This window comes from Enoplosus armatus, chromosome 9, assembly GCF_043641665.1.
Source record: "Enoplosus armatus isolate fEnoArm2 chromosome 9, fEnoArm2.hap1, whole genome shotgun sequence".
NCBI lineage: Eukaryota > Metazoa > Chordata > Actinopteri > Centrarchiformes > Enoplosidae > Enoplosus > Enoplosus armatus.
The window spans coordinates 11162406-11185227 of NC_092188.1; the positions used below are offsets into that span (position 1 = coordinate 11162406).

A 22822-nucleotide genomic window follows, 5' to 3' on the forward strand; every position below is an offset into this window, starting at 1 on the left:
TTTATGTTGAACATTTTCTGAGAGTATGTATTTTGGCCGTGATGTCTTAACATATAAACTCTGGTTAATGAGGCTTTTTACATGAACGTAAGTGGAAAAATATGACTCAAACAGCTGCACAGGTTTGGTTTATACTGATCATTTTATTTGGTGTATTTACAAACAAGCACATGCAGGAGGTTGACAGTGACTGACACCAGAGGGGCACTGAACCATATGCAATAGTAGGACACAGGGGGATGTCTACAGGCTACATGACACCAGAGAGAGAAAGAGGAGGGGGAAGAGGAGAGGGAAGTACAGAACCCATTGTTACACTTACACACACATAAGTGAAAGAGCAGGATGTGCAGACACACAGATGTGCTCACACTCATCTCTGCTTTCACTGCCACATACGCTGCCATGTGCACGCACTCTCTCTCTCTCACACACACACACACACACACATACATACATACATACATAATGAACCCAGATAGATAGAGAGACACTAGATGGGTCAGACAGAGCTATTCCTTTCAGAAACCTCAAGATTAATAAATAGTACATCCAATAAATTAACAGCACTCAAACAAACTCAAGCATTTGGACTATAACCTCCCATTTGAATAAAAAATACAAAAATAAACAAAACAAAAAACTATTGGCACAATTGAATGTGTCGACTGATATTTTATCTTTATCTAGACATTATTTCTTCTTATTATCCATTTGATGGCATTTTATTGTGATCATAAGTCACAAGTTATGAGCACTGGCTTAACTTAATGCTACTGGACAGTTGCCATAGTGACAGTAATGTCATGCTACATGGCATTGACACAATAACATGAGGAAACTTTGAAGAACTGAGCTTTCCCTGATCGATCACACAACTTCCCTGCTGAATTAAATGGAGGTCCTTTAGTGTCAGCCTTTCCTGACCAATTAAATCGTTTACGTAAACTTTAACTTTTAAGTTATTGTTTTAGGCTTCAGGTGTCAACTTGCATGAGAGCGCCAAATCCAAACCATGACTTTATAACAAACAAAAAAGGCTTTAAGTTGTACCATATGTTAACCATATGCATAGTCATCAATACAGAATCTAGAGAATAACCAATAAATATATGACACAAAACAATGTGTTTCACGTGAGCAGCGTTAAGAATCAACATATCACTTCCACCACGACCACTATCAGTAATATCAATGAGTATGATAAGCAAACATGGCAGGAAGGGTTAAGATAAATAGCTGAGGTACAAGGTGAAGACCAGCCACCAAACCTACAGACTTTACAGTAGCATTTATGAATTACATACATCTGGGATTTTCTCACTGCATTAAGTTTAAGGTCAGATAGTGTTGAACAAGAGCTGAGCATAGTTTAGTGGGGTGTTTATTCCAACACGTTGGCCCCTTGGACGAGAAGAGAGAATAGCTACAGGTTGCTGTTGTCTGATATTATCTTCAATAACTGTGTGGGATAGATAGATATTGTCTGGCATTCATTCAAAGCTTCCATGGCACATTACAACGCATACAGTGTTTAAAGTATGAGGTTAAATCTAATAATTGTATGAATATGATGTCAGAATGGCATTACATAAAGCACACAGGAGGGAAGATACTGAATTTCATACTTAAAACAACCACATATACCTTTTTTTTGCATGTATGACAACCACTTAAAGTGTGTGTAAAGTTGCAGATGTGAAGATAAAGAATGAATCTACTGATTTTGAATCATCCACTTCCTCAGTGTGGCCACAGTATTAAGCTGCTGCTTAATACTACCTGCTTTCTCTTGTTCATCTATCTATCTATCTATCTTGGTAATATCAATCTCAATTTATATACCTATATATATATTTTTTATGTATATTTATACAGTCAAATATAATAGCAGAAACATGTCAAACACACATGAACCAGGCGATAAGGGTGAGAGGTCATTAGGGGTGAAAGGTCAATAGAACACAGATCTACACAGCTACAATTCACTACATTACTACGCAGTATGCAACAGGAGCTACGGCCCATTACTCCGACATGCTTTCTCCACTCGACAACCTGCGAGTCACGACTCTCTACAGCTGATAGCGAGAGATATTAACGTGTCTACTACCAGGCTGTTGACCGTTGCCTCCTCACAACAGGCAGCCGCTGATCTGAAAGCACTTGAATCAGCTAGTGGTTGATTGCACAGAATTTTCCCTGTGATCATTTTCAGATCAGTGGCTGACGAGGAAGGCAGAAATTGAGAAAAGGACATTTAAAGGGATACTTCACTCCAAGATCAAAGGTCTTCCAGTAGGAAATTATCTACATTTGACTTGAGTCATTATTTCACACCATCTGCTGCATTCCTGCTGTTAAAATCCATTAGTTTAATGCTACCAAACTGGATGGATTGTGATGGGGAAAAAAACTCCCATATGTTCATAAAGGGAGAGGGCTGCAGACTGCTGCTGATGCACCTAAAGCAGAACAGATGGTGTTATGCACTCAACTCAAACTCTAAACGTGAAATATCCCTTTCAGAGTAGTGGAGCCTCACCATCACCTCTCAATACTCGCCTAAAATATATATATATATATTTTTTTTTTAAGTTAGTTTTTTTTATTGATTGAGTGCAGCAGTTATGGTGCCGAAGTCACATGATGAGGGAGGTGTAGCCAATAGGTACGAGGCCCTCTTTGTCTCCCTGACGACAGCGAATCCAGTCTTGATCGACTCCTCCTAACACCACGAGTTCCTCCCCTTTGCAGAAGCTGAGCTCAGAACCTGCTCCAGTGTGGTCACACAGCGTTCGTACTGACCTGCGGACAGACAGCAAAGATCCTCTCAACTAAAATGGTCTACATAAATGCACACTAACCACAATAACGTCAAACCCCCGACACATGATGGAGCCAAATCTTGGATGAGTCACAATGCAGGATTGCTCAAAGTCAGGCTGGTGAGTCACCAATTATAGTCTTTCAAAGACAAAAATGATAACAGACGCGCTTCTGATGTCCCCCAGTGGGTGCTCTTAGACGGGGGATAGAAGTCATTTTAAAAAGGAAAAAACACGCCATAACTAACCCTGAGGAAGGCAAGCGTACCGATGTTTGTATATTCTTATAATGTATTAGCTCAATCTGAAATTGGATTTTAAAAGGATAAGGATCTTTTTTGAAATAATAGTCTTTCAAAGTTTGAAATTTTGACACTACAATAATGCTTTCCCATCAGGTCAATCAATGTTTCCTGTCCCTGTGGTACACATGGGATCATGTGATTTAAGATTGTTCATCATGTCCAGCCAAATTAAATTGGGTTTCAGGGGAGTATAGTATTGTGTACTTTTTTTGTATAAATATAACTTGGAAAATTCAAACATCAAATTTACAGTGTTAATCCTAACTTTTGACACTAGATTATAGCGCCACCATCTGGTTTTGTCAAAAATTGGGCTACTGTTGATTCACTCAAGTTTTTAAGATTTTTAATAGTATATTCTTTAGGACAGATTATCTGTTACTTTCCACCCAATTTCATTGCATCTCAGCCAACAAAAATCCACGCTACATCACTCATTCAGTTGTACCTGAGTGGTCTGGGTTTGTCTTTCATCTCCAGGGCATCAACCTCTTTCTCTGAGTCCGGCTCACTTTCTCCCTGGGGTACCGGGGCCCTCCTTATTATCGGGGTGGAGTTGCTGCTCACTATTCGGGTCAGTGCAGTGACACCAGGAGCCAGCCACTGAGAGGGACGCCTGCAGAGACAGACGGAAAGAGGACGAGAGGAAGGAAAAACAGAGAAAGAGAGAGTGTGTGGGGACAGATGGAGAGTGAATGAAAAATGTTGTATGATGTCAGGCAGTTTATTCATGCAGAAAACAATTTCAAGTACATTCCAACCAAACACTAAAGTTCATTCATTCTCTCTAGCTAAAGATACACCAATCAGTAGAAAGTTGAAATTCAATGGCTAACCTGGTTGGTGGTGTGTGACCTGGTGGGCTGTTGGGGCTTTTAGAGGCTCCAAAGAGCCGCCCGAGACCCCAGGGAACCTGAGCACCACTGCTGACCGGAGCAAAGTCACTCCCTGTCTGGAGATCCGGCAGATCCGTCTTCATCTCCTCCTTTTTCAGGTTCAGCTCAGCCAGGTTCTGACTCAGTCTGCCTCCCCAGCGCATCACTGCCCCCCATCCCTGCTGTATCACCTATGATTAAAAATAAATGTCAGCCCTGCAGGATCACACAAGCATTTTTGACTACAAACACTGAAAAGACACACAAGCTGAGTACCTGTCCTGCCTGCTGAGCAAGGCTGTCTCCCTCAACATTAGGAGGAGGTAAATCTCCAATTTCTGTCTCCTGCACCCACAACAGCTGAGGACTTGTCTGCCCGAGAGTGACCGAAGCCTTTAAGGGTGCAGCACTGCTATGTGTTGACTCCTCTGATCCTCCGTTCTTTGGATTAGCCGATGGTGACGACTTCTTTTCGGCTGCCTGATGTTCTGGACTTCCAAAATCTACTTCTGATAGGCTTTCAATATATCTGCAGCCGGTGCTTTTGGATTGGGACACCTCTTGTGAGAGCTGGAATCCAGCATCCTGACAAGGTGGACTGGGGATCTCTGGACTGTGACTGTCTGGCTCTAAATGGTGGTGCTGGAAGAGCAAGTCGAGGTTGAAGGTCAGCAGGCTGAGAGGCTGCAACACGAGGAGCAGCTCCTCGAACAGAGGCTGGCAGGCGGTCAGCGACAGACGCATAAAGGAGGTGGGACGGTAATATGTCTCCAGCACATCTGAGAGGAAGAGAGAGATCACTGTTTCTCACATGCCTGGCCACAACAATGAGGTGAGATGGAAGTGAAGGAAACTTACCACTGCTAGACTGAAGGTGAGACAGCCAGAAGTCAAGAAGCTTGGTACTAGAAGAAAAAAATAGAGAGAATAGGAAAACTGAGGATACAAAGAGGACGTGTGCAGGGAAATCAAATTATATTTCATGCTACAAGAGAGGATTAGGAACCAGTACTTACTTCAGTAGACCAAGGAGGAACGCATTGAACCTGTGTTTGCTCTGTCTGAGCTGTGGCAGCTCTCCAACTCGAACTTGTAGGTTGAACAAAGCCTGTGTTTTTGGACCTTGAAAAATGGGTTGGGAGGATAAAATATACATGAAGAGAGGGAGAGAACAGGATCAACAGAGGAACTTACAGAGGTTAGTGAAAAATTGCAGTGAAACTTGGCATTCATAGGCCAATCGATAATGGCATCCTGTTGTTCGCTTTATTCAGCATTTTAGACGCTAAAATCAACAAGTATTGACTGATGTGTGGGAAAATGAGAGACAGATGAAGTCCAGGGTTTATCATTATCCTCCCGGAAAAAACAACACAGAAATAATAGCCTAGTCCTTTATATCCAAGTATATAAATGCTAATTTTCCTACGATCCTTGGTGTCCTACCTGGCCTGGTGGAGGCCTGGACCAGACCCCAGGCGGAATTTGGCCTCCTGCCTGCAATCAGGTCACTCTGGTGGGGTTTCAAGCCGTTGGTCAGCAAGCTGTGCAGGGCAGGGCAGAGGCACTGCAGCACTAGGCGTCCCAGAGATGGATTTATAGTGCTGTCTCCTGATAAGGCCTGAGAGAAGAGGAGAGGAGAGGAAAATGGGATACAGTGAGGAGGAAGATGTGCAGTGATAGGGAGAGACAGGGGAATAGGTCAGAAAGGATGACTCAAGAGAGAGGGAGGGAAGGAAAATGTGACACATAAATGGGGGTTTGAGAGAAATAGGGGACGTTGAGGGTCAGTATGATGTGATGAGAGATGATTTGGGTGGGGAGGGAGGGGTTTGGAGTTAGTTTACAAAGAAATTCTTAAGACTACGAGATTGGGTTATCTAAAGATATTCTAGTACCTTGTTAACTGAGAGAGACTGAGGAGAGACGGAACAAAACATGTAGAGTCAGAACAAGAAGGAAGGGAGGGAAAGCATTTTCAAAGATAAACAATAACTTCAATACAACATGACATTTTGTTTCTTGACACAAAGATTCATTGACAGGAGTGATGTGAGAAAAAAACGCTTCTCTTTAGTGAAACAAACAAAAAAAACAACAACAATTCTGTTATTCAAAATCCCACAAGTGATGTAGATTCAGCAATGACTGACCTTCTGCACTACAGTCCGAGAAGAGCTGAACTGGGCCAAGATGGCTTCTACTGCCACACTGACCGCACTGACCAGAGCTGGAGGGAAGAACAATGGTCAACATTTAAAACTGTAAGAGCTACAGACATCAGGGACAAAGATACACAGCCGGACAGGCGAACACACACACACAGTGAGATGCACACCTTTTTTTTCCTGCAGGCACAGAGAGGACAAGCCCAGACCTCTCATTGGATGCTTCACATCTTCGCCCATCCAGGATCTCTCTGTCCTCTGCACAGAGCCAGCGAACGAGACACTGCGAACAGCTGACAGGGACAGTAAAAGCGCAATTACTTACTGCAAATATGAAAAATACAAAGTCAACAGAAGCAAAATGAATCACCACAGACAGACCATAACTAAAATATTAGCGTTATTAGCAGACGCAATTAAGCAATGAAAAGCATTGGAGTAGGCAGATAGAAGCAGATGGTACTACTGACAACAAACAGTGCGTGAGGACATCCTGTAAATATTGGTTTACTGTGATCAGCTTTCAACATCTGGATCTGTGAAGACAACTTTCTGTATGCATCAGGGATAAACAAGGCCCCATGCATTAATCTTGACTCAAACGCACAAATACACTCATACAAACACATATACATACTTAATATAAGCATAAGCACACATAGGAGAGACTGAAGAGCTAGGGGGGGACACTTGTATAAGCTACCAAATCAGTCAGATCAGATACAGTTACACATATGTGCGGGTGTTGTGTACAGAGTGACGTTTATATAAATGGATTTATATAAACTAGTTATATAAATACAGACATTCTTATAATGAACAGGATGCAGTGGACCTTAATTAAATTTAAAATTTGAAATTTCCCTAAATGTACAAATACACAAAGATGAAAGAACTTAAATAAAAATTCTTTACATTACAACATCATCAACACGCTACTTGGGTTATGCTTGGCATGAAATGCATGTGTCCATTTCAACACACAACGTGCAAAAACATCAAGAAAACAAAAACAACAGGGAGACAGACCAGGCAAGGCCGACACAAAGACAGACAGATAGAGGAAGACAAAGAGAAAGAGAGTGATGAGAGTGACTCTAGACACCCTCTGACAGGAACAGCTGTTACCCTTCTGAAGGCCCTTTGCAGATTTGAAAGGACAGTGTAGATAAGACGTATCGGATGACCTGCAGGGAGCTGCCTCCTGATACATAAAACAGCTACAGTTACCCAGTTCTTTCAAATCTGCAAATCGCCCGGGTTGAAAAAGTGACAAAAGTGTGAGGGCCATCATATCCAGAGCAGAGAACAAAGACAGAAACAGACAGTAAGAAAGATGGACAGACAGGCATGCAAGCAAGATGTCAGATAAGAGAGAGAGTGTGTAAGATGTAGGGAGAGAGAAGAGAGAGAGAAATCTTACTCGCCACGCGTGACTGCGGAGGAGCCTGGTAGAGTTTTGGGGGTAGGGGGGGCGCCCTGGGCGGTAAAGGAGGGTAGAGGTTTGGATAGTAGAGGGGAGCAGCAAGGGCAGGCAAGGTGTGAGAGCGGGGGAAAAGCGGGGAGCTGAGGCAGGAGCCTGCTGCGCCTGGAGGGGGCGCTCCGGAGCGCTGGGGAGGGGAGAGGGCTCCTATAGGGGAGAGGCGAGGAGGGGCACCCCTGTGCAGAGGGCAGTTTTTAGGGTGGTACAGGTAATATGTGGGGAGAGGAGGAAGCTCTTTAGATGTCCTGGCCTTGTTGCTGTTGTGGTCTGTGTGTGAGTGTGCGCGCTTTTCTGAATACAGGGAGTCCATCGTACTGATACTGTTTGAATAAGTCATCATGACGTCAATGTTCTTATACGGGGTGGTGCAACCTGGAGCGTCTGTGGTGCCACTAACAGGTGTGTCTGACTTAGTGTGTGTGTCGCTCTGCTTCTCTGAGGTACTGCAGTAGAGAGAGTCAAAATTACTGATGGAATCAGACGCAAAGTCCTTTTGTGTGTTAAAGATATCCCCATAATCACAAGGAGAGTCTACATCCCAATCAGCCAAGGATTCATAGTTAAGCCCAGATCTTAAATCAGTGGTGGCATCATCTCTGTGGATAGAAGCTGAGCTGGCAGCAGGGGCCCACTGTGTGTAGCATTGTTGGTCTGTGGACTCCCTGCCTACATGGCTGAGGGGTCTGGGATCTGCAAAGGGCTGGGAATTACAGTAGCCTGGGCGATAGGAAGGGAAGGCAGTGTGGAGGAAGTAGGGTTGGGAGGACTGGGCGAGGGACAGCGGGGGGGAGGAAACTGCTTATTGGAATGGGTAAAAAGGCCAAAAATTGTGAGGTGCAGGAGTCAGGATGGAGAGGGTAGGCGCACAAGCAAAGTGATATGAGGGAGCAAAGCGGAGCCATGGACAAACAATGGAAACAACAGAATGGGATGGATAGGTGAAAAAAACAAGTAATATTAAAGTAAAAAAAAAAGTGTGGCAAAGAGATGGAAAGGAGAGAGAGATGCAGAAAATGTTAGTGTCTGTCGAGAGAAAAAAATGCACATTCATGAGTGTATTCCAGCAGAAATCGTCATCATGTAACATCATGCAGTAATGCAATATTTAAACAAGTCAAACAGTTGATTGACAGTTACACATGGAGAGTCAATGAAGTTGATTTATGAAGAGCAATAACCACAGTCTTTTCATTTAAGAGTGTTTGACACAACAGGAAATGATACAGTGGCCATAAAAGAAGAACTGTTAAGCAGTCTTGCAGCTGTATCTGTCAATCAGCCACTCACTCACCAATGCCACCATAATTAAAATGCCACCATCAATCGCAAAAATGCATCATATTAGGATCCAAGTTTTCTGTAAGGCATCTGGTTTCACTTTCATTACATACTTGTATTGAGAGTTATGAATATTAAGACAGCACAGCGAGTGCTGATCTTTACGCTGACTGTACTTTACTGCAGTGCATGCCATCATCACCTCTGGATCACCTTCTCTCTCCCTCTCTTTCTCTTCTCTGCCTTTGTTTTCTACCTCTCTCTCCTCTCTCTCTCTAGCCCCCCCCCCCCCCCCCCCCCCCCCCCCCAGCAGTACAGCATACAGTGTAATGCTGAGTCAGTCAACAGAGAGCAGAGTTCTGTACGTTCCTGCTCAATCACCATGTCTGTCTCTGTGAAGATTCAGAGACTGTGGAAACACAAAAGTCACTACACTCAATTACCTGTGTCAGACTGCTGGGCTATGGGCTACAAAATGAGCTACAAAGCAACCATACCTTAGTTAGACTTGGGCTGTCTTTGAACTGTAACCAACACATGATACTTCCTATTTTTCCTAACAGCAGCTCTCAGCAATTGGTTCATGTACTAAGACCCTCCCCTTGGACTCTTAAAGGTGTACACACATATTTCTGGCTTGTTTCCCTGAAGCTTGTTGCAGAGGGGAAACTCCTGCAGCATGTAACTCATTAATAATTCATTTAACTTTTATAAGCAGAAAGGAAAGGTAAAGTCATGAAATAAAGCCAAAGTAATTATACATCAGTCAGACAACTAGTTTTTACTCAAATTAGCAGCCAATTGATGTTAGGGGAATATGAGAATATAAGATTTAAATTAAACATACACCCAAGTGTATCTGCACTTTGACAATCTAACCCTTAGTGAGTATGTAGCCTACTGCAGCACTGTATGAGATAAGTAACTTGATCTTAGCTATCTGTGCCACTCTCGGGAGCAAGGGAGGGGGTGAGCAGAGAGACAGGATAGACAGCAAGAGAAAATCATATAAACATCTGAAGTTAATGGGATTTAAACCCAGTAAAGAGGCAGGGAACAAGAAACAGGAAAACTACTACAAGATAGAAAGAAAAGAGAAAGTATAAGAGAATCGAGTTAATGAGTTAGTGGTAGAGAGAAGGAAGAGAAAGGTAGTGAGCTCATTGGGCACTCCATTATCCCCCTCCCTTGGTCTGAGGAGTGGATGAATAATTGAATAAGGCAGTGATGACATCACACTCTGATAACCAGTGCAGGAAAAACTGGCTGGAAAGTTTCCAACCTCCTCTTTCTCCTCATATTACCTTCACTCCCTTCACTGTCTTTATCTCTCACTATTGCTCATGTTCCCTCTCCAGCTTCCACTGTCTTGTTCGCTTCCCCCGTATGTGAAATCACCCTCTGTTTATCCCCCGTCATCATTTATCCATCATATCATGCATCATCCCTTTTCTGTGACTCATGCTCATCCTCCCATCTCTTTGCTCCCGTTCCATATATCATCTCCATAAGTGAGTCAACATTTGCACCTTTCTTGGTTTTCTGCTTCTCTCTATTGTACTGTCCAAGGATATTATTTGTGAACAAGTTGACTGTAAGTCTGTCTTTTCCTCATCAATTTCTCTCCATCATCTGCCCATTTCCACATTTGTTGTGTCGTCCAAATTACACTGAGTTACTTTTATGTGTTTATTTACACCCCCACGCACCAAAAATTAACATACACACATTCAGACTTCCCCTATGTCATCAGATTCAGCTGCCATCTTTATTACCATTTGCATCATCATGGAAACTCATACTCACCTGTAGTTCTTGATTCAAAAGTCCTTCCTCCATCGGCTAGTCCTCTCACCTCCACCTCCTCCTCCTCCTCTTCTTCTTTATCTTCGTCTCTTTCTTCTTCTTTTCCTTCCTTTTCCTCCCTCTTAATTTCTTCACACTCCCACTCTCTGCCCATGGTCCATAGGCTGCTGTCACTAACTGAGCAGCCGATCTTCTGTGATGGGCACAGCTCTGGTTGTCCACCCTCCTTGTCCGCTCTCTGGAGCATTTCTTTCAAAGCAGCCATTGAAGTGAGGGCTGGTGGCGGCTGCATGAAGAAGGCCTGAGCCTGAGAGGTGTACTCCCATTGGTTGCCATCGCTGCCCGCCGTCTCTCTTCTCCACCTCAGGTTGTACAGTATATCTGGATCTGGAGTAATAACTGTTGGGTCAGGCTCGGGGTCAGTAATCACCTTTGTTTGGGGGGAGGCGCTCTTGTTGCGGAAACGCATCTCTTTAAAAGTTGTGACCTTGGGAGGTAACCCTGCAGATGACCCTGACGAACTGAGCTTCTTTTGAGTTTCCATATGAGATTTTCTCATTTCCAGGGGTGGAGGCTGTGGCGGGGCATCACAATCAGGTGTGAATGCTATGAGCCAATCAAATCGCTCAGGTTGTGCAGAGTTGGCAAAGAGAGTGCTGACTTTGATGGATGGCAAAGATGGCGGGATTGGAGGTAAGGGACGTGGAGGAGGAGGAGGGGGAGGTGAATCTGGTAACTCAGCAGGATACCGGAAAGCCTCGAAGCTCATATTCTTTGCTTTAGTTTCATGTGTATTGCTAAAACCGGTGCTGTAGTAAGGGTCGGAGGTGAAACCACTGTTCCTCTTCCTTCTCCTTGCCATCTCAGTGAATGAGGTGGTTCTTTGTGTGTCTTTGCCTCCTTCAGCTATATCTACTCTTCGGTCTGCATCCAACTTGCCTCTGCTGCTACATCCATCTCTGGCCATCAACCCGGTGTCACATTCCTTCTCCTCCTCCCTGTCTTTTAGTCTGAACTCATGTGGCTCCAAAGACCTGGATGAGATAACATTATCTCCATCTCCCTCATCCTCTAACCCTCCAACACAAACACCGAGCTCTGGGCTGAGTTTGAGGAGCTCAGCTTGGGTCAATCCAGCGAGCATCAGTAGCTTCCGAATCTCTACATCAAGTGCATGGAAGGAGGGGGGAGGAGGCAGGGCAGGTGGAGGTGGTATTGCAGGGGGAGATGAGGAGGAGACTGAGATAACTGGTGGAGGAGGCAGAGGTGGGGGACGTGTGGTAGGAGGAGGAAGGGAAAGGGGGGTCTTTTCCTGTTCGGCTTGAAGGGCAGCAAGCCGCTGTGCCTCCTTCCTGGCAAGGTGACGCCTCCGAGGGGGAGGAATGGGAGGAGTTGGGGTGGGGATAGATGGAGGTGGAGAAGGAGTAGTATAGAGGGTAAGGTAAGGGACTGGTTTAGAGGTGGGGAGAGGAGGAACGGATGGTGGAGATGGAGGTAGGGTTTTCTCACACCTAAAAGTGGTGAATGTTGGGGATGAGGAGTTAGGGGAAAAAGTAGACAATGTAGGAGAGGTGGAGACAGCCATGGAGGTGGTCTCCCTGCTGATATTGATGTAGGTGTGGAGGTCAGAGCTCACACTGGCATGACGTGCTGGAGGTTTGGGAGGTCTAGGTGGTGGCTCAACAGGAGAGGGGGTGAGGGAGTCAGGAACGAGAGGTTCATCACAGTCTGATGGAGCAGTGAGGTCAACCCCTGCATCTGAAAACTCCTGAGAGTCTCCCATCGTTCCTCCGCGGCTTTTATACAACTTCCAGGGAATGTCGATGTTGCCCATTTCATCCATGAAATCTGAGAGATCCTGCTCTTCCAGATCTCCAAGATCAAATCCCTTCTCATGGAGTCTGGCGATGTAGGCCAGTTTTACTTCCCTGTTCACCTTCTCCAAGCGATCCAGATGATCTAGCCGATCCCTCAGAACATCCCAGTGTTGTTCCCCCTCCAGATCCCAACGAGCCACTTGGATCACCTGGCTGAAGCGCTCCATTTTTCCAAACTCCCCTACTGATTCCAGAAAGTCAAGCAAGCCTAGTTTGTTGACCTCAGAATCACCTTTGACTCCTAAGTAGTCAGGAGAAGGAGAGTCCAGGGCAGAAGGGTAGCCTTCATCTGGGGAGCAAGGGGGAATTGGGGAATGTGATGTTAAGGAGAAGGGATTGCGGCTAAGAGGAAGAGATGGGGGTGAACGCGCAGGAGGCTGGCATTCAGGGGCTTGCTGAAGAGGGTGGTCTTTGGGGGACAGAGCGACGGATAGATTATCTTGGTCGTGGGAAGAACAGATGGAGGTGGACTGATCTGCACAGTCAGACTCCAGATCAGAGCAGGAGCTGATGGAAGTGGAGGATGAGGAGGTAGAGGAGGAGAGCGAAAGCTCCAGGAGGGAGGGGGGGCAGTCACAGCAGGAGGGTACCAGGGTGTCATCATCTTCATCGTCGTCATCATTGTCAGCCTCCTCTTCATCATCATCAATATCAATATCCCCACTGCTCTCTTCCTCGTCGTCTTCTTCCTCTACTTTTACGTTTTTCTTGTTGTCCAGATCGGCACTTTCATCTGCATTCTTGCCTTCATTTTCCAGACCGGCAGCAGGGCAGGCAGAGGGCTCCATCTGGGCCTGTGCTTTCGAGGGAGGTTTAGGCTGCTCCTTGGCCCCTTTCCCATCCTGCCTCTGGGGCAATGGGGCCGGAGGAGGCGGTAGCTGCAGTTGCTGTCTGAGAGAAATGGTGTTGTTGTTGTTGTGGTTATGGTTAAACATACTGTTGTTGTCCTGTGGGGAGCGGCCATCGCAGCACAGACACGGGAGGCTCGGCTCGTTGCAGTTCGGGTCAAGAGGGAGAACAGAGGGAAGAGGAGGAGGAGCGGCTGCTGGTGCAATTCGGGTTGCCGCCGATGCACGAGCACTCTTGGGTTTGGGCCTAGCTGATTTGGGAATGGTGTAACTCTGCTTTTGTGGGCCAAACCTGGACTGGCTTACTGGTGCTCGAGGCTGCACTCCCACCCTGGTTCTGGTGGGTACAGTGGGGCCTTTAGTAGCCCGGCGTGGGGAGGACGTGGTGATCGTATTCATGTTTTTATCCTCCCTCTGAAAACCAGGGCCATGAGACTTTGGTCCAGCTAAGGTAGTGGTCCGTCTGCTCACATCAAAGCGCCTTGGCTTTGGAGGCTGAGAGGAGCAGCTAGAGGACTGCATTGTGGGAATGGGACTTTTTCCGATACTCTGATATTTCTGTTGCTATAGGAACAAGTGTTGTAGAGGCTGGAGAGATCCAAACTATGACGCGCTGTGACGGTCACATCTTGGCCTGACTCCCAAGATCCTGTAACATCAAAGGAGATACACAGTGAATAACGACTATGAGCAAATTCAGCTCTTCAAAGACCGTTTTCTTGCTCTACACATGTTTTTACATTAGGCTAAGTCTTTGAAGTTAAACCCATCATCTGGACTATTCATTAAAACTCAATTGCTTTTGGGCTTTCTGTTTTATAATTATCACAGCCCAGGTCCTGGGAGGACACAGCAGTGATATGAACACACACACAGTCCTGTAAAAGAAAAAGCACATTATCAAGTCCACTTAAGGAAAATAATGTGAGCTGAAACAATTAGTCAATTAATACATTGACAGAAGATTCATTAGCAACTATGCTAAATATTCACTGATTCCAGATTCTCAACTTGTCACCTTGCGAAACTGTGATGGTCACTTTTAACTGTTTTTCTGACATTGTATAGACAAAATGCTTAACTGATTAATCAAGACAATAATTGGCAAATCAGTTCATAGTGAAAAAAAATGCTTGTTGCAGCCCTTAAATAATGTTGTATCTTTTGTTGAGCAATGCAGTAGAGTTTATTGGAAATATTGAGATGCCACAATATTGACTTGATCAGTTAAGCAAATACTTACATACATAACAGACGTGCCACACCATTAGTATGCAGGTTTTCTGCAGGGTGCGTGTCTACCTTGTTTCATCTGTTGTTCTATTTCCTTGGTCCTTGGTTATCTGCCTATCTATTCAAATTCAAACACACACCCACACACATATCACATGAAATAATCCTCATGATAATAATTGTCAGCTAATTTATAGCTTAATATCCGTCACTCATCATCTTCATCAGTTATGTTCAGCCTCACTGAGCACTGATATTCGTGGGTCTACAGTAGTCAAGCTGTCTCCATCTGTGCCAGTCCATCGTTACAAGCTGACAAGAGGCAGTAAGATCTAGATCAAAAGAAATGTCGTTAAAAAAAATCCACTCTACCTAAAGCAATGAACATAACGCACATTTAACTGGAGCATGAAATAATCAGACAGCAGCACTGAACAACACCGAGTCTGCCTTTTTAAAGCCCATCTACCGAAGGCTATTGCTCATATATTCCTCCACAGTGCCCTTCACATCACTGAGGAATATAAATCACTCTAGTGCTTGCTTACACTGGGCTTTTCGTCGGAATGGCCATTAAAGCCAACAAAGCCTTGAAATGAAACAAAAAGCAGCATATCAGACTATGTAATTTAACCCGTCCCGTGCACAGTATTTACCCCTGCATATATTGATCCCACAGAGCTGATGTAGACAGGGAGGATAAGAGGAAGAGGAGGGGGAGGAGAGGGTACCTCCAACCGCATCGCCCTGATATACAGGCCCATCCGATCCTATTATAACTCAAATATTACACATAATATTCAGATTCCAATCAAAATGGATGATAATAATACATATTACATAAACACTATTCAAGGAATATCACTGTTAATAGCGGATTTGCGTGTTTCTTGTCCTACGCAGGCTCCGTGTAGAAATAAGAGGTTTTGCTTACCGGACTAGAGTTTGCAGCTTCATTTGAAAACAAAAAAATGTGTATATATATATAGTTAGATATAAATCAGGACTCGACTCACGATCAGATTCAGGTGAAGATGGACGATGGTCTCCATCTCATCGGGCTCTCTCACATCCCAGTCCGTGTGAATGCGAGTCTGTCTCCGACGTTAACAGCCTCAGCATCTGTCTTCTCGCGAGCATCCAACAACCCCCCCCCCCCCACCCCCCCACCAACCCAACCAAACCACACCCCTCGCTTGCCTTATCATCACATCCAATTTGTCTTGAGTCATTTTTCAGCTTCGCCTCCTTAAAATAATTAGTTTTGAGCCCTGGTTAAAGAGGAAGAGTCATTTCACTTTAATATATCTTAAATCATCCTATCTGCAATTTATTCATGCATTTATCAGTCTGTCTTCAAGGAAATCAACTAATATACAAACTGCACATACATCCAACTAAAGCTTCTACTCATAATTATTGACTAATATGTTGACTATAGTCTTGATAAATCATTTAATTGTTTAGTCTGTAAGAACGTATAAAATAGTCAAAAATGCACATTATACTTTCAGAGCCCAAGCTGAGGTCTTGGTCTGGTTATTTTATCCGACAAAAAGTCTCACATCCAAGATATATTTATCTACTATCATACATGACAAACAAAAGCATTAAATCCTCGCATTTCTAGAGCTGAAAACTGAGACACTTTGGAATTTTTGTTTGAGAAATGACTAAAACGGTTAATCGATTGTCAAAATAGTAAATTTTCTGTCTATCTTAATCAGCCAAACGTTTCTGCTCTACAGCAAACCCACACAAAAAAACATCAAAAGGATAAAACAGAGATGAAAAATACTGGTCATATATTATTTATTAAAAGCAATAACATTCAGGCCAGCACAGACTTTATAGCATCAATATAAAAATATATGGAATTAGAAAGCTGATCAGGTTGACCCTCTGTCCTCTATCAGGCTATCATCTCATATAGGGGCTGGCCCTTTAAGTTCCTAATCAATTAATACATCTATTCTCACAAAATCGAACTATCTGATTTGTTTTGTATCTTCATCCGGCCTTCCTCAGGGCAGACAAATAATGAAAGCTAGAGCAGTCCACGCGTGATTCATGTCAGTGTCGTTCTTCAGTGAAGAAATACTGGAGACATTATTCACTGGGTTCAATAAATAGATAACATGGAGAAAAAGAGACTGGCTGTTTCACGACATTCACAACCAAATATCAACAAAATCATTTTAAAGTCAAGAAACAGGATTTCTAAATATCACAGTCCTGTTCAGGTCATGCTGTTGGGAGTCTGAGCCTTGTTCCTGGTAAACCCTCTTTAAAAAAAGGTAGACGAGTTGATCTTTGCGTCATGATAAAAGTCAAAAAGGAATCAGGCCGATGCACCTGACACTGTTGATGACCACCGCTCCCTCTCACTTGTTCCTCTTGTAGATTTTCTTGGCAAAGTTGAGGAAGACTGAGTGAGGAAGGTTTTGAGCATGACAAGCAATGAGTTTCTGTAGCCGCTGGTAGCTCTCATCTTCATATTTGTGGTACAGTGTTGGCAGTTGCAGGGTGTTGTACAGCGCTTTGACCTTTTCCACACTGGCGTCATCATGGCGTGCATAACATGCCTGAGGAGGAGATGAAGATGAAATTAAGTTTTGCTAATACACTAGCGAGTGACTCAAGTATTACTTCTAAAAAAGGTGAGATCCGAGGCCACCACATACACGGAGGAGTCGAATGACTGTAACCGTAGAAATCATGGCCACCCTTTTGCTTGGTATTGTTGAATGACGTTTTAGTCAAACAGACTTTGGACAAAGCCTATCTGTGAAAAGTGACATTTTTTCTGTTTTCTGTTAAAAACACCACTTTTGCTACACTACCTTTTACAGTTACCACAATTTCTTATTGTGGTTTTAACCCCCCCCCCCCAAAACATTCACATTATTTGTTACCTTAATTACACTTGATCCATTTTTTGAAAAGTTCATTTACTTCAAATTACAGACTGTCAGCAGGTTATTGCCCAAATTCAATGTGCACTGACAGAATTGTTGCATGCTTTGTATTTACTCTGTTTAATATTTATGCATTCTCTCATGTTGCATGTTTTTGTGAAGGAAACCATGAAATAAACCTGCAAAGTACATTTAAATTCAATTAACAGTATATAATATTGTAATATTATATTGTAATACCACACTTCTTTAGTTTCATCTGACTGTGAGGGAGCTACAAGATCCATGCAAACAACTCTGCACATGGTTTGTGGTCAAATATAATATCAGTAAATATTAAGTATTCAAATAGAAAGGGTTGCTGTCTTAAGTCCCACCTCCAGCTCTGCTCTCTGTTCAGGAGTCATCTTTTCCAGGGCCGTCACGACCAGCCAGCTGCACTTGTTATCTTGGATGTCTGTACCAATCTTTCCTGTCACAGCAGGGTCTCCGTAACAGTCTAAGTAGTCATCCTGCAAACGAAACGCAGTGGGTGGTTATTAACTCTGTATAGTCGACGGCACATCATTCAATACGTGGCGTGGAAGCGGGATGACGTGTAAAAGTAATTACCTGTATTTGAAAGAACTCTCCCATCTCAAGTAAGATGAGTTTGGCATTATTGTGTTCCTCTTCACTCTCGATTCCTGCCTACAAAAGTAAGGCACAATAGTTATGAGAAAGAGTATGACATTACTCTGTTACTATAACTTCCTGTCTAGATTGTGTCAGCTGGTCTTATTCTAACCTTCTTACAAGACCACTTCTAATTTGCTCCCACCCTTCAATGTCATCACCATCATGCCTATGAGTTCCTTCTGCCATGTGTGTACAATATAAACACACTCACCATGTACATTGCAGCTGCCACTGGGAGGTAAAAAGAGTAAAAGGCAGTCTTGTATTTCACAATAGCTTTATACCTGAAAGACAAAGAGAGGGGTAATTACACCCATTTGCTTTGGTGAACAACATCTTTCTCTGCAAATGTACTCTACAGATGTAACACTACCTCTCCATGGTGAATCTGTTGAGGTCAATCTGACCAGGGGGAGCCGTCATGAGGTCCAGAGCTTGACCGAGCTCTGTCTGGAAAGATGTCTGAAACAAACAGAGATGCAGTTAGAATCCTGTGTGTGTGTGTGTGTGTGTGCTTGTTTGTGCCTGTGTAATCAATAAGGACATATAGTACCTCAGTAAATAGCTCCAGTAGGTGGACGTAGTAGGGCTGATCCCTGCAATGCCTGCGAAGCAGTCTGTAGATTGACCCTTCTAAGAGAAATGAATCATTGATGGCATCCAGACCTACTCCATCCTTAAAAACAAACAGACAGAATTCATCTAAGAAACTGAACACCAATAATAGTGAAAAATAAATCACCACACTACAAAAAAAGCAATTTTTCTTTTTCTGGGGAGTATCAAGTCTCACCTTCTTGTACCAGCAGGGCTGTCCTCTCCGAGTCACAGATGCATCCATGATATCATCTGCCACAAGGAAAAATGCCTGAAGCTGCAAGCAACAGAGACATAGTTACAACACTTAATGACTTACAGAACGTAACACCCTTGCAAAGTGTCATTACAACAGTCAGTCTGAATCTGTGCTAGAGATCAAGTTTTACCGACCATTCGGCGGCACATAACAGCTCCCTTCCTACCAAAAAAACCCTAATTTTGTACAGCCCAACCTCAATCTTGTGGAGCTCAAGTCTGAAAAAAATCTTAAAACAATAATATGGTTAAAATAAGATTAGATATGAGGATGGTGGGAATTTATTGGTTTGAGGTATAATAAACCACTGTGTCTCTGCTATATTCACATCCCCTTTTGTACCAGACATCTTAGACTTCTGTGAACTTGACAAGATGGTGCAGGTCTAAACATGAATTATTACACAAAAGCCCACATAGATAATACAATACATACAGTACTACAAGCTCAATTTGAAAGCATAAGGCTGACGTTATTCTATATTTTTCTTCTTTAAATCCCATGAAAAGACCACAACCAACAATGCAACTTCTGGCTCATTAATATGTTTAATAGGTTTTCGACAAGAATGCAGATCTAGGGCACAGGGGAATAGGCTACATCAGGCTTTGGCTAGGCCGGCAATACTGGTTTTGGGCTTTTAATGGGATTTGTTGACAATAAGAAAAATGTGGAATATTGCCAGACTTATATACTGACTAATATATCCTTACCAACTCAATGCACCAGCCAACCAACAGAGCCCGCTGCACTGTGTCCTGTGTGAGCTGATTGGATGGGAGAAGCTCCCTCAGAGAGCCAATCACAGACAGGCCTCGGTTCCTCTTGCCTCCAGGGGAATTGTACACCAATACCTAAGAAAAAAGACGCAGATACATCAAACAGCAGTTCAGCACTTGCCAGAAGTAGTTCAGCAAAAGACAAGACAACATACATACCTCTCTCAACCTGCTCAGAGCATCAGCCAACGCAGGATCGGTGAGGTCACTCTCTGAAAGCTCCTTCACCAGCTCCTCAAACTGGTCTTCAAACAGCTCAGTATCTGACTGCAACGCTTTTTTGCTGTGCGTCCCGTTGCAAATGCTGTCTCCCTGGAAAGACGAGGTGCACAGCAGATGAGATGCGGTTTTAAATTTAAGTGGGGAGACAGTCAGCCGTATTATTTTAGGGGCATTCATGACCCAGCTCAGAAGACGCCTCATCCCTAACCAAGCGTCAAAACGTTCTGACCAAACGTGAAAAAGCTGGTGTCAAACTTGTTGGACTGTGCGGGTAGCTAGTCAATCACATAACGATAATAACTTGTTTCGGGTGAGGAACACTGTCAAGCTAACTAACGTTAGCTCCATGGTCTCATAACCCTCTAAACTTAGTAAACAGGAGCAAGGATTAGGTAAAGAGAATTACTATTATTAGCTAGCTAGCAAGTTCCCTTGTCATGAAAAGAAGCGTTAGCTGACGCTGTTTTCCTGCATCCTGTCTGTTAACAAAGCTAGCTATAGCATACCGAATCAAAATATTTTTTGTTCATACACATGCCTTTACATACCATAATGATACTGCCCTCTTATCCCAAACTGTTCAGTGTAGTACAGAAAAATCGTTTATATTCTGTTTCTTCGTGTTGCTGTCAAACTGAAGTCTGTGAACGTCTCCTAAACCCAGGATGTGCAATTGTAGTTCGCTGTCACGCCACTGTCCGTTTTATTTAAAAGCGGCAGAACTAAATTCCCCAACAACCATTGCGAGTGGTGCGCGTGGGCGTGGAGTTCGAAGGCTCCATTTGACATTTAGCGTTTTGATTGGTCAGTAACATCGAACCAGGATGGGCTTTCACATTGGCTGACCAATAGGATTTGAAGACAGGCGGGGTTTAAGTGGAGTGTGGAGCCAGGGGTGAGCCTAAACTATTACATTATAGTTTTACTGATAGAGCAGAAAAGAGAAAAATTACAAAACAGATTCAAAAGAATATTAACCTTACAGTAATGTCTCAGATTTTAACATACATAATAATATGTACAAAACATCAACATAGGTATTTTTATTTGATGTCTATCATTTATTTCATATTTTGAAATACATAACTTGCATTGAACGTTTTGCCATTGACACTGCATTTAAAATCTGGAATAGGTGTCATATTTAGATACATTTATTATTCAGGTTTCAAGGCTCTATCCTGTTAAGCCTGCCATACAGATATACATTTCTTCAAATAAATAATGTTTTATGCAAGACAGGAGGTAGAAATACAACTCAGTGCCTTAATAAGGGAGTGTATGGGTTTGTCTGTATCTGTGTGCAGGCTAAATGTGTATGCCCGAACATTTTTAAAATTAGTTACATACATACAGCATGAGTGTATCCAAAATGTGCGTTTACTGATATGGAGTCAATATCATCACTTAGTGAGCACACCAAAAAAAGACTTTCCAATGAAACAAAACTCCAATCTGACACAAATATTGATAAACTTCAAAGTCCAGTATCAGAGCTGCCAGACCCATTATATGTTCACTGTCACTGGACTCTCAGCAGACAAAGGTTTTTTTTTTTTCATTTAACCACCCGTCCATCAGCTCTGCAAGTCTAAAGAGAACATATGGTGTGATGCCCAACCTCGTAACAAATTTGTCTGTACATTTATTGCAACTCTTCATATCATCAGAGTCACAGTGCAATTTACACATCTTTCAGGATTATACTGCTTTAGCCAGTGTCACAGATATGCCCGTGCACTGGAAACATTTTCAAACCTTATCAAAATCAAATTAGGATGTAGAGGCAAGTTTGGAGCCATCTGGCACAAAACTTTGGGAGCGCTGCACATCTTTAACTCTGACCTTCCCCTTCAGCTATCTATTGACACAAGCACATTTCAAATGGCTACTATCATAGGTCTTGGGTGCAAGAGGAAAAAAAGTAAGAAGCATTGTCAAAACATGCAGATAAAGACATTCTGAGGACATGTTACTTAGTTACACAGACGGTCAGGATTGAATGCACAAGGTTCCTGCTGTATTTGGGAGGCTGTAGCAAAAACATGCACATACGCAAATCAAACCACCGTGTCCAGGGGCCACCCACAGAGAATACATTTCAAAGGCTGAGCATGTGTCTGTGTCGTGCATTAATGTCAATGTTAAAAATGCTGGCTGCCTCATTTTTGAAGGCCAATGTGGAGGTGGAAAACCGTGGAGAAAGTGGGAATCTGAATTGCAAAAAGAAGAAGACAAAATTAGCAAATCAGTAAAGGGTTTTCCATGTGAGAGCATTTGTCCTCATGTGCAACCTCATCTGTTTATCTTACATTGTACTCAGCTAACTATACGTTTATTGAGATGCATTTTTTTGATTCAATGGAAGACAAAATAAGGATTTCCATGATCACTTCACCTGAGCGATCCTGTGGATGAATAGCAATGTACAAAAGGGCCAGAAGCATATTGCAACCCATAATTATGTAATAGACTCAATGTACATGTGAGTAAGTGGTTGTTGTAGCATGAATGCTAGTTGAGTTTTGTCTCCAGTCTTGAGGAAAATACGTTTCCGGATGAGAACTGAGAGAGGGAGTGGAGAATCCAGCAGAAAGGATGTTTCTGGTTGGTCGTCTGGGCCAGTTGTGGATTAATTTTTTTGGAACAGGGACCTCGCTGCCCAGAA

The 22822-nt window shown here is 43.3% G+C and overlaps 2 protein-coding genes across 3 annotated transcripts; both read right to left on the minus strand.

Annotated features, from left to right (window-relative positions):
• Window positions 1-2349: 2349 nt before the first annotated feature.
• rusc1 (RUN and SH3 domain containing 1) lies at window positions 2350-6392 on the minus strand. The gene is made up of 9 exons (XM_070911835.1): window positions 6347-6392; window positions 6162-6238; window positions 5455-5629; window positions 5025-5130; window positions 4867-4913; window positions 4285-4787; window positions 3970-4199; window positions 3582-3749; window positions 2350-2808 (listed from the first exon to the last, which is right to left on the minus strand). The coding sequence occupies exons 1-9, from the start codon at window positions 6390-6392 to the stop codon at window positions 2643-2645; spliced, it is 1518 nt and encodes a 505-aa protein (XP_070767936.1). The 3' UTR covers window positions 2350-2642.
• A 10113-nt stretch (window positions 6393-16505) lies between these two features.
• fdps (farnesyl diphosphate synthase (farnesyl pyrophosphate synthetase, dimethylallyltranstransferase, geranyltranstransferase)) lies at window positions 16506-20809 on the minus strand. 2 transcript variants are annotated; one of them, XM_070912233.1, is made up of 10 exons: window positions 20703-20809; window positions 20092-20244; window positions 19867-20007; window positions 19091-19171; window positions 18851-18973; window positions 18671-18759; window positions 18509-18581; window positions 18232-18309; window positions 17997-18131; window positions 16506-17286 (listed from the first exon to the last, which is right to left on the minus strand). In XM_070912233.1, exons 1-10 carry the CDS (start codon window positions 20703-20705, stop codon window positions 17086-17088), a joined length of 1077 nt encoding a protein of 358 aa, XP_070768334.1. In that variant the 5' UTR covers window positions 20706-20809; the 3' UTR covers window positions 16506-17085. The 2 variants fall into 2 exon arrangements, with proteins under 2 accessions (XP_070768334.1, XP_070768333.1); XM_070912232.1 differs by lacking the exon at window positions 20703-20809 and having other exon boundaries at window positions 20092-20355.
• Between the last annotated feature and the right edge of the window lie 2013 nt (window positions 20810-22822).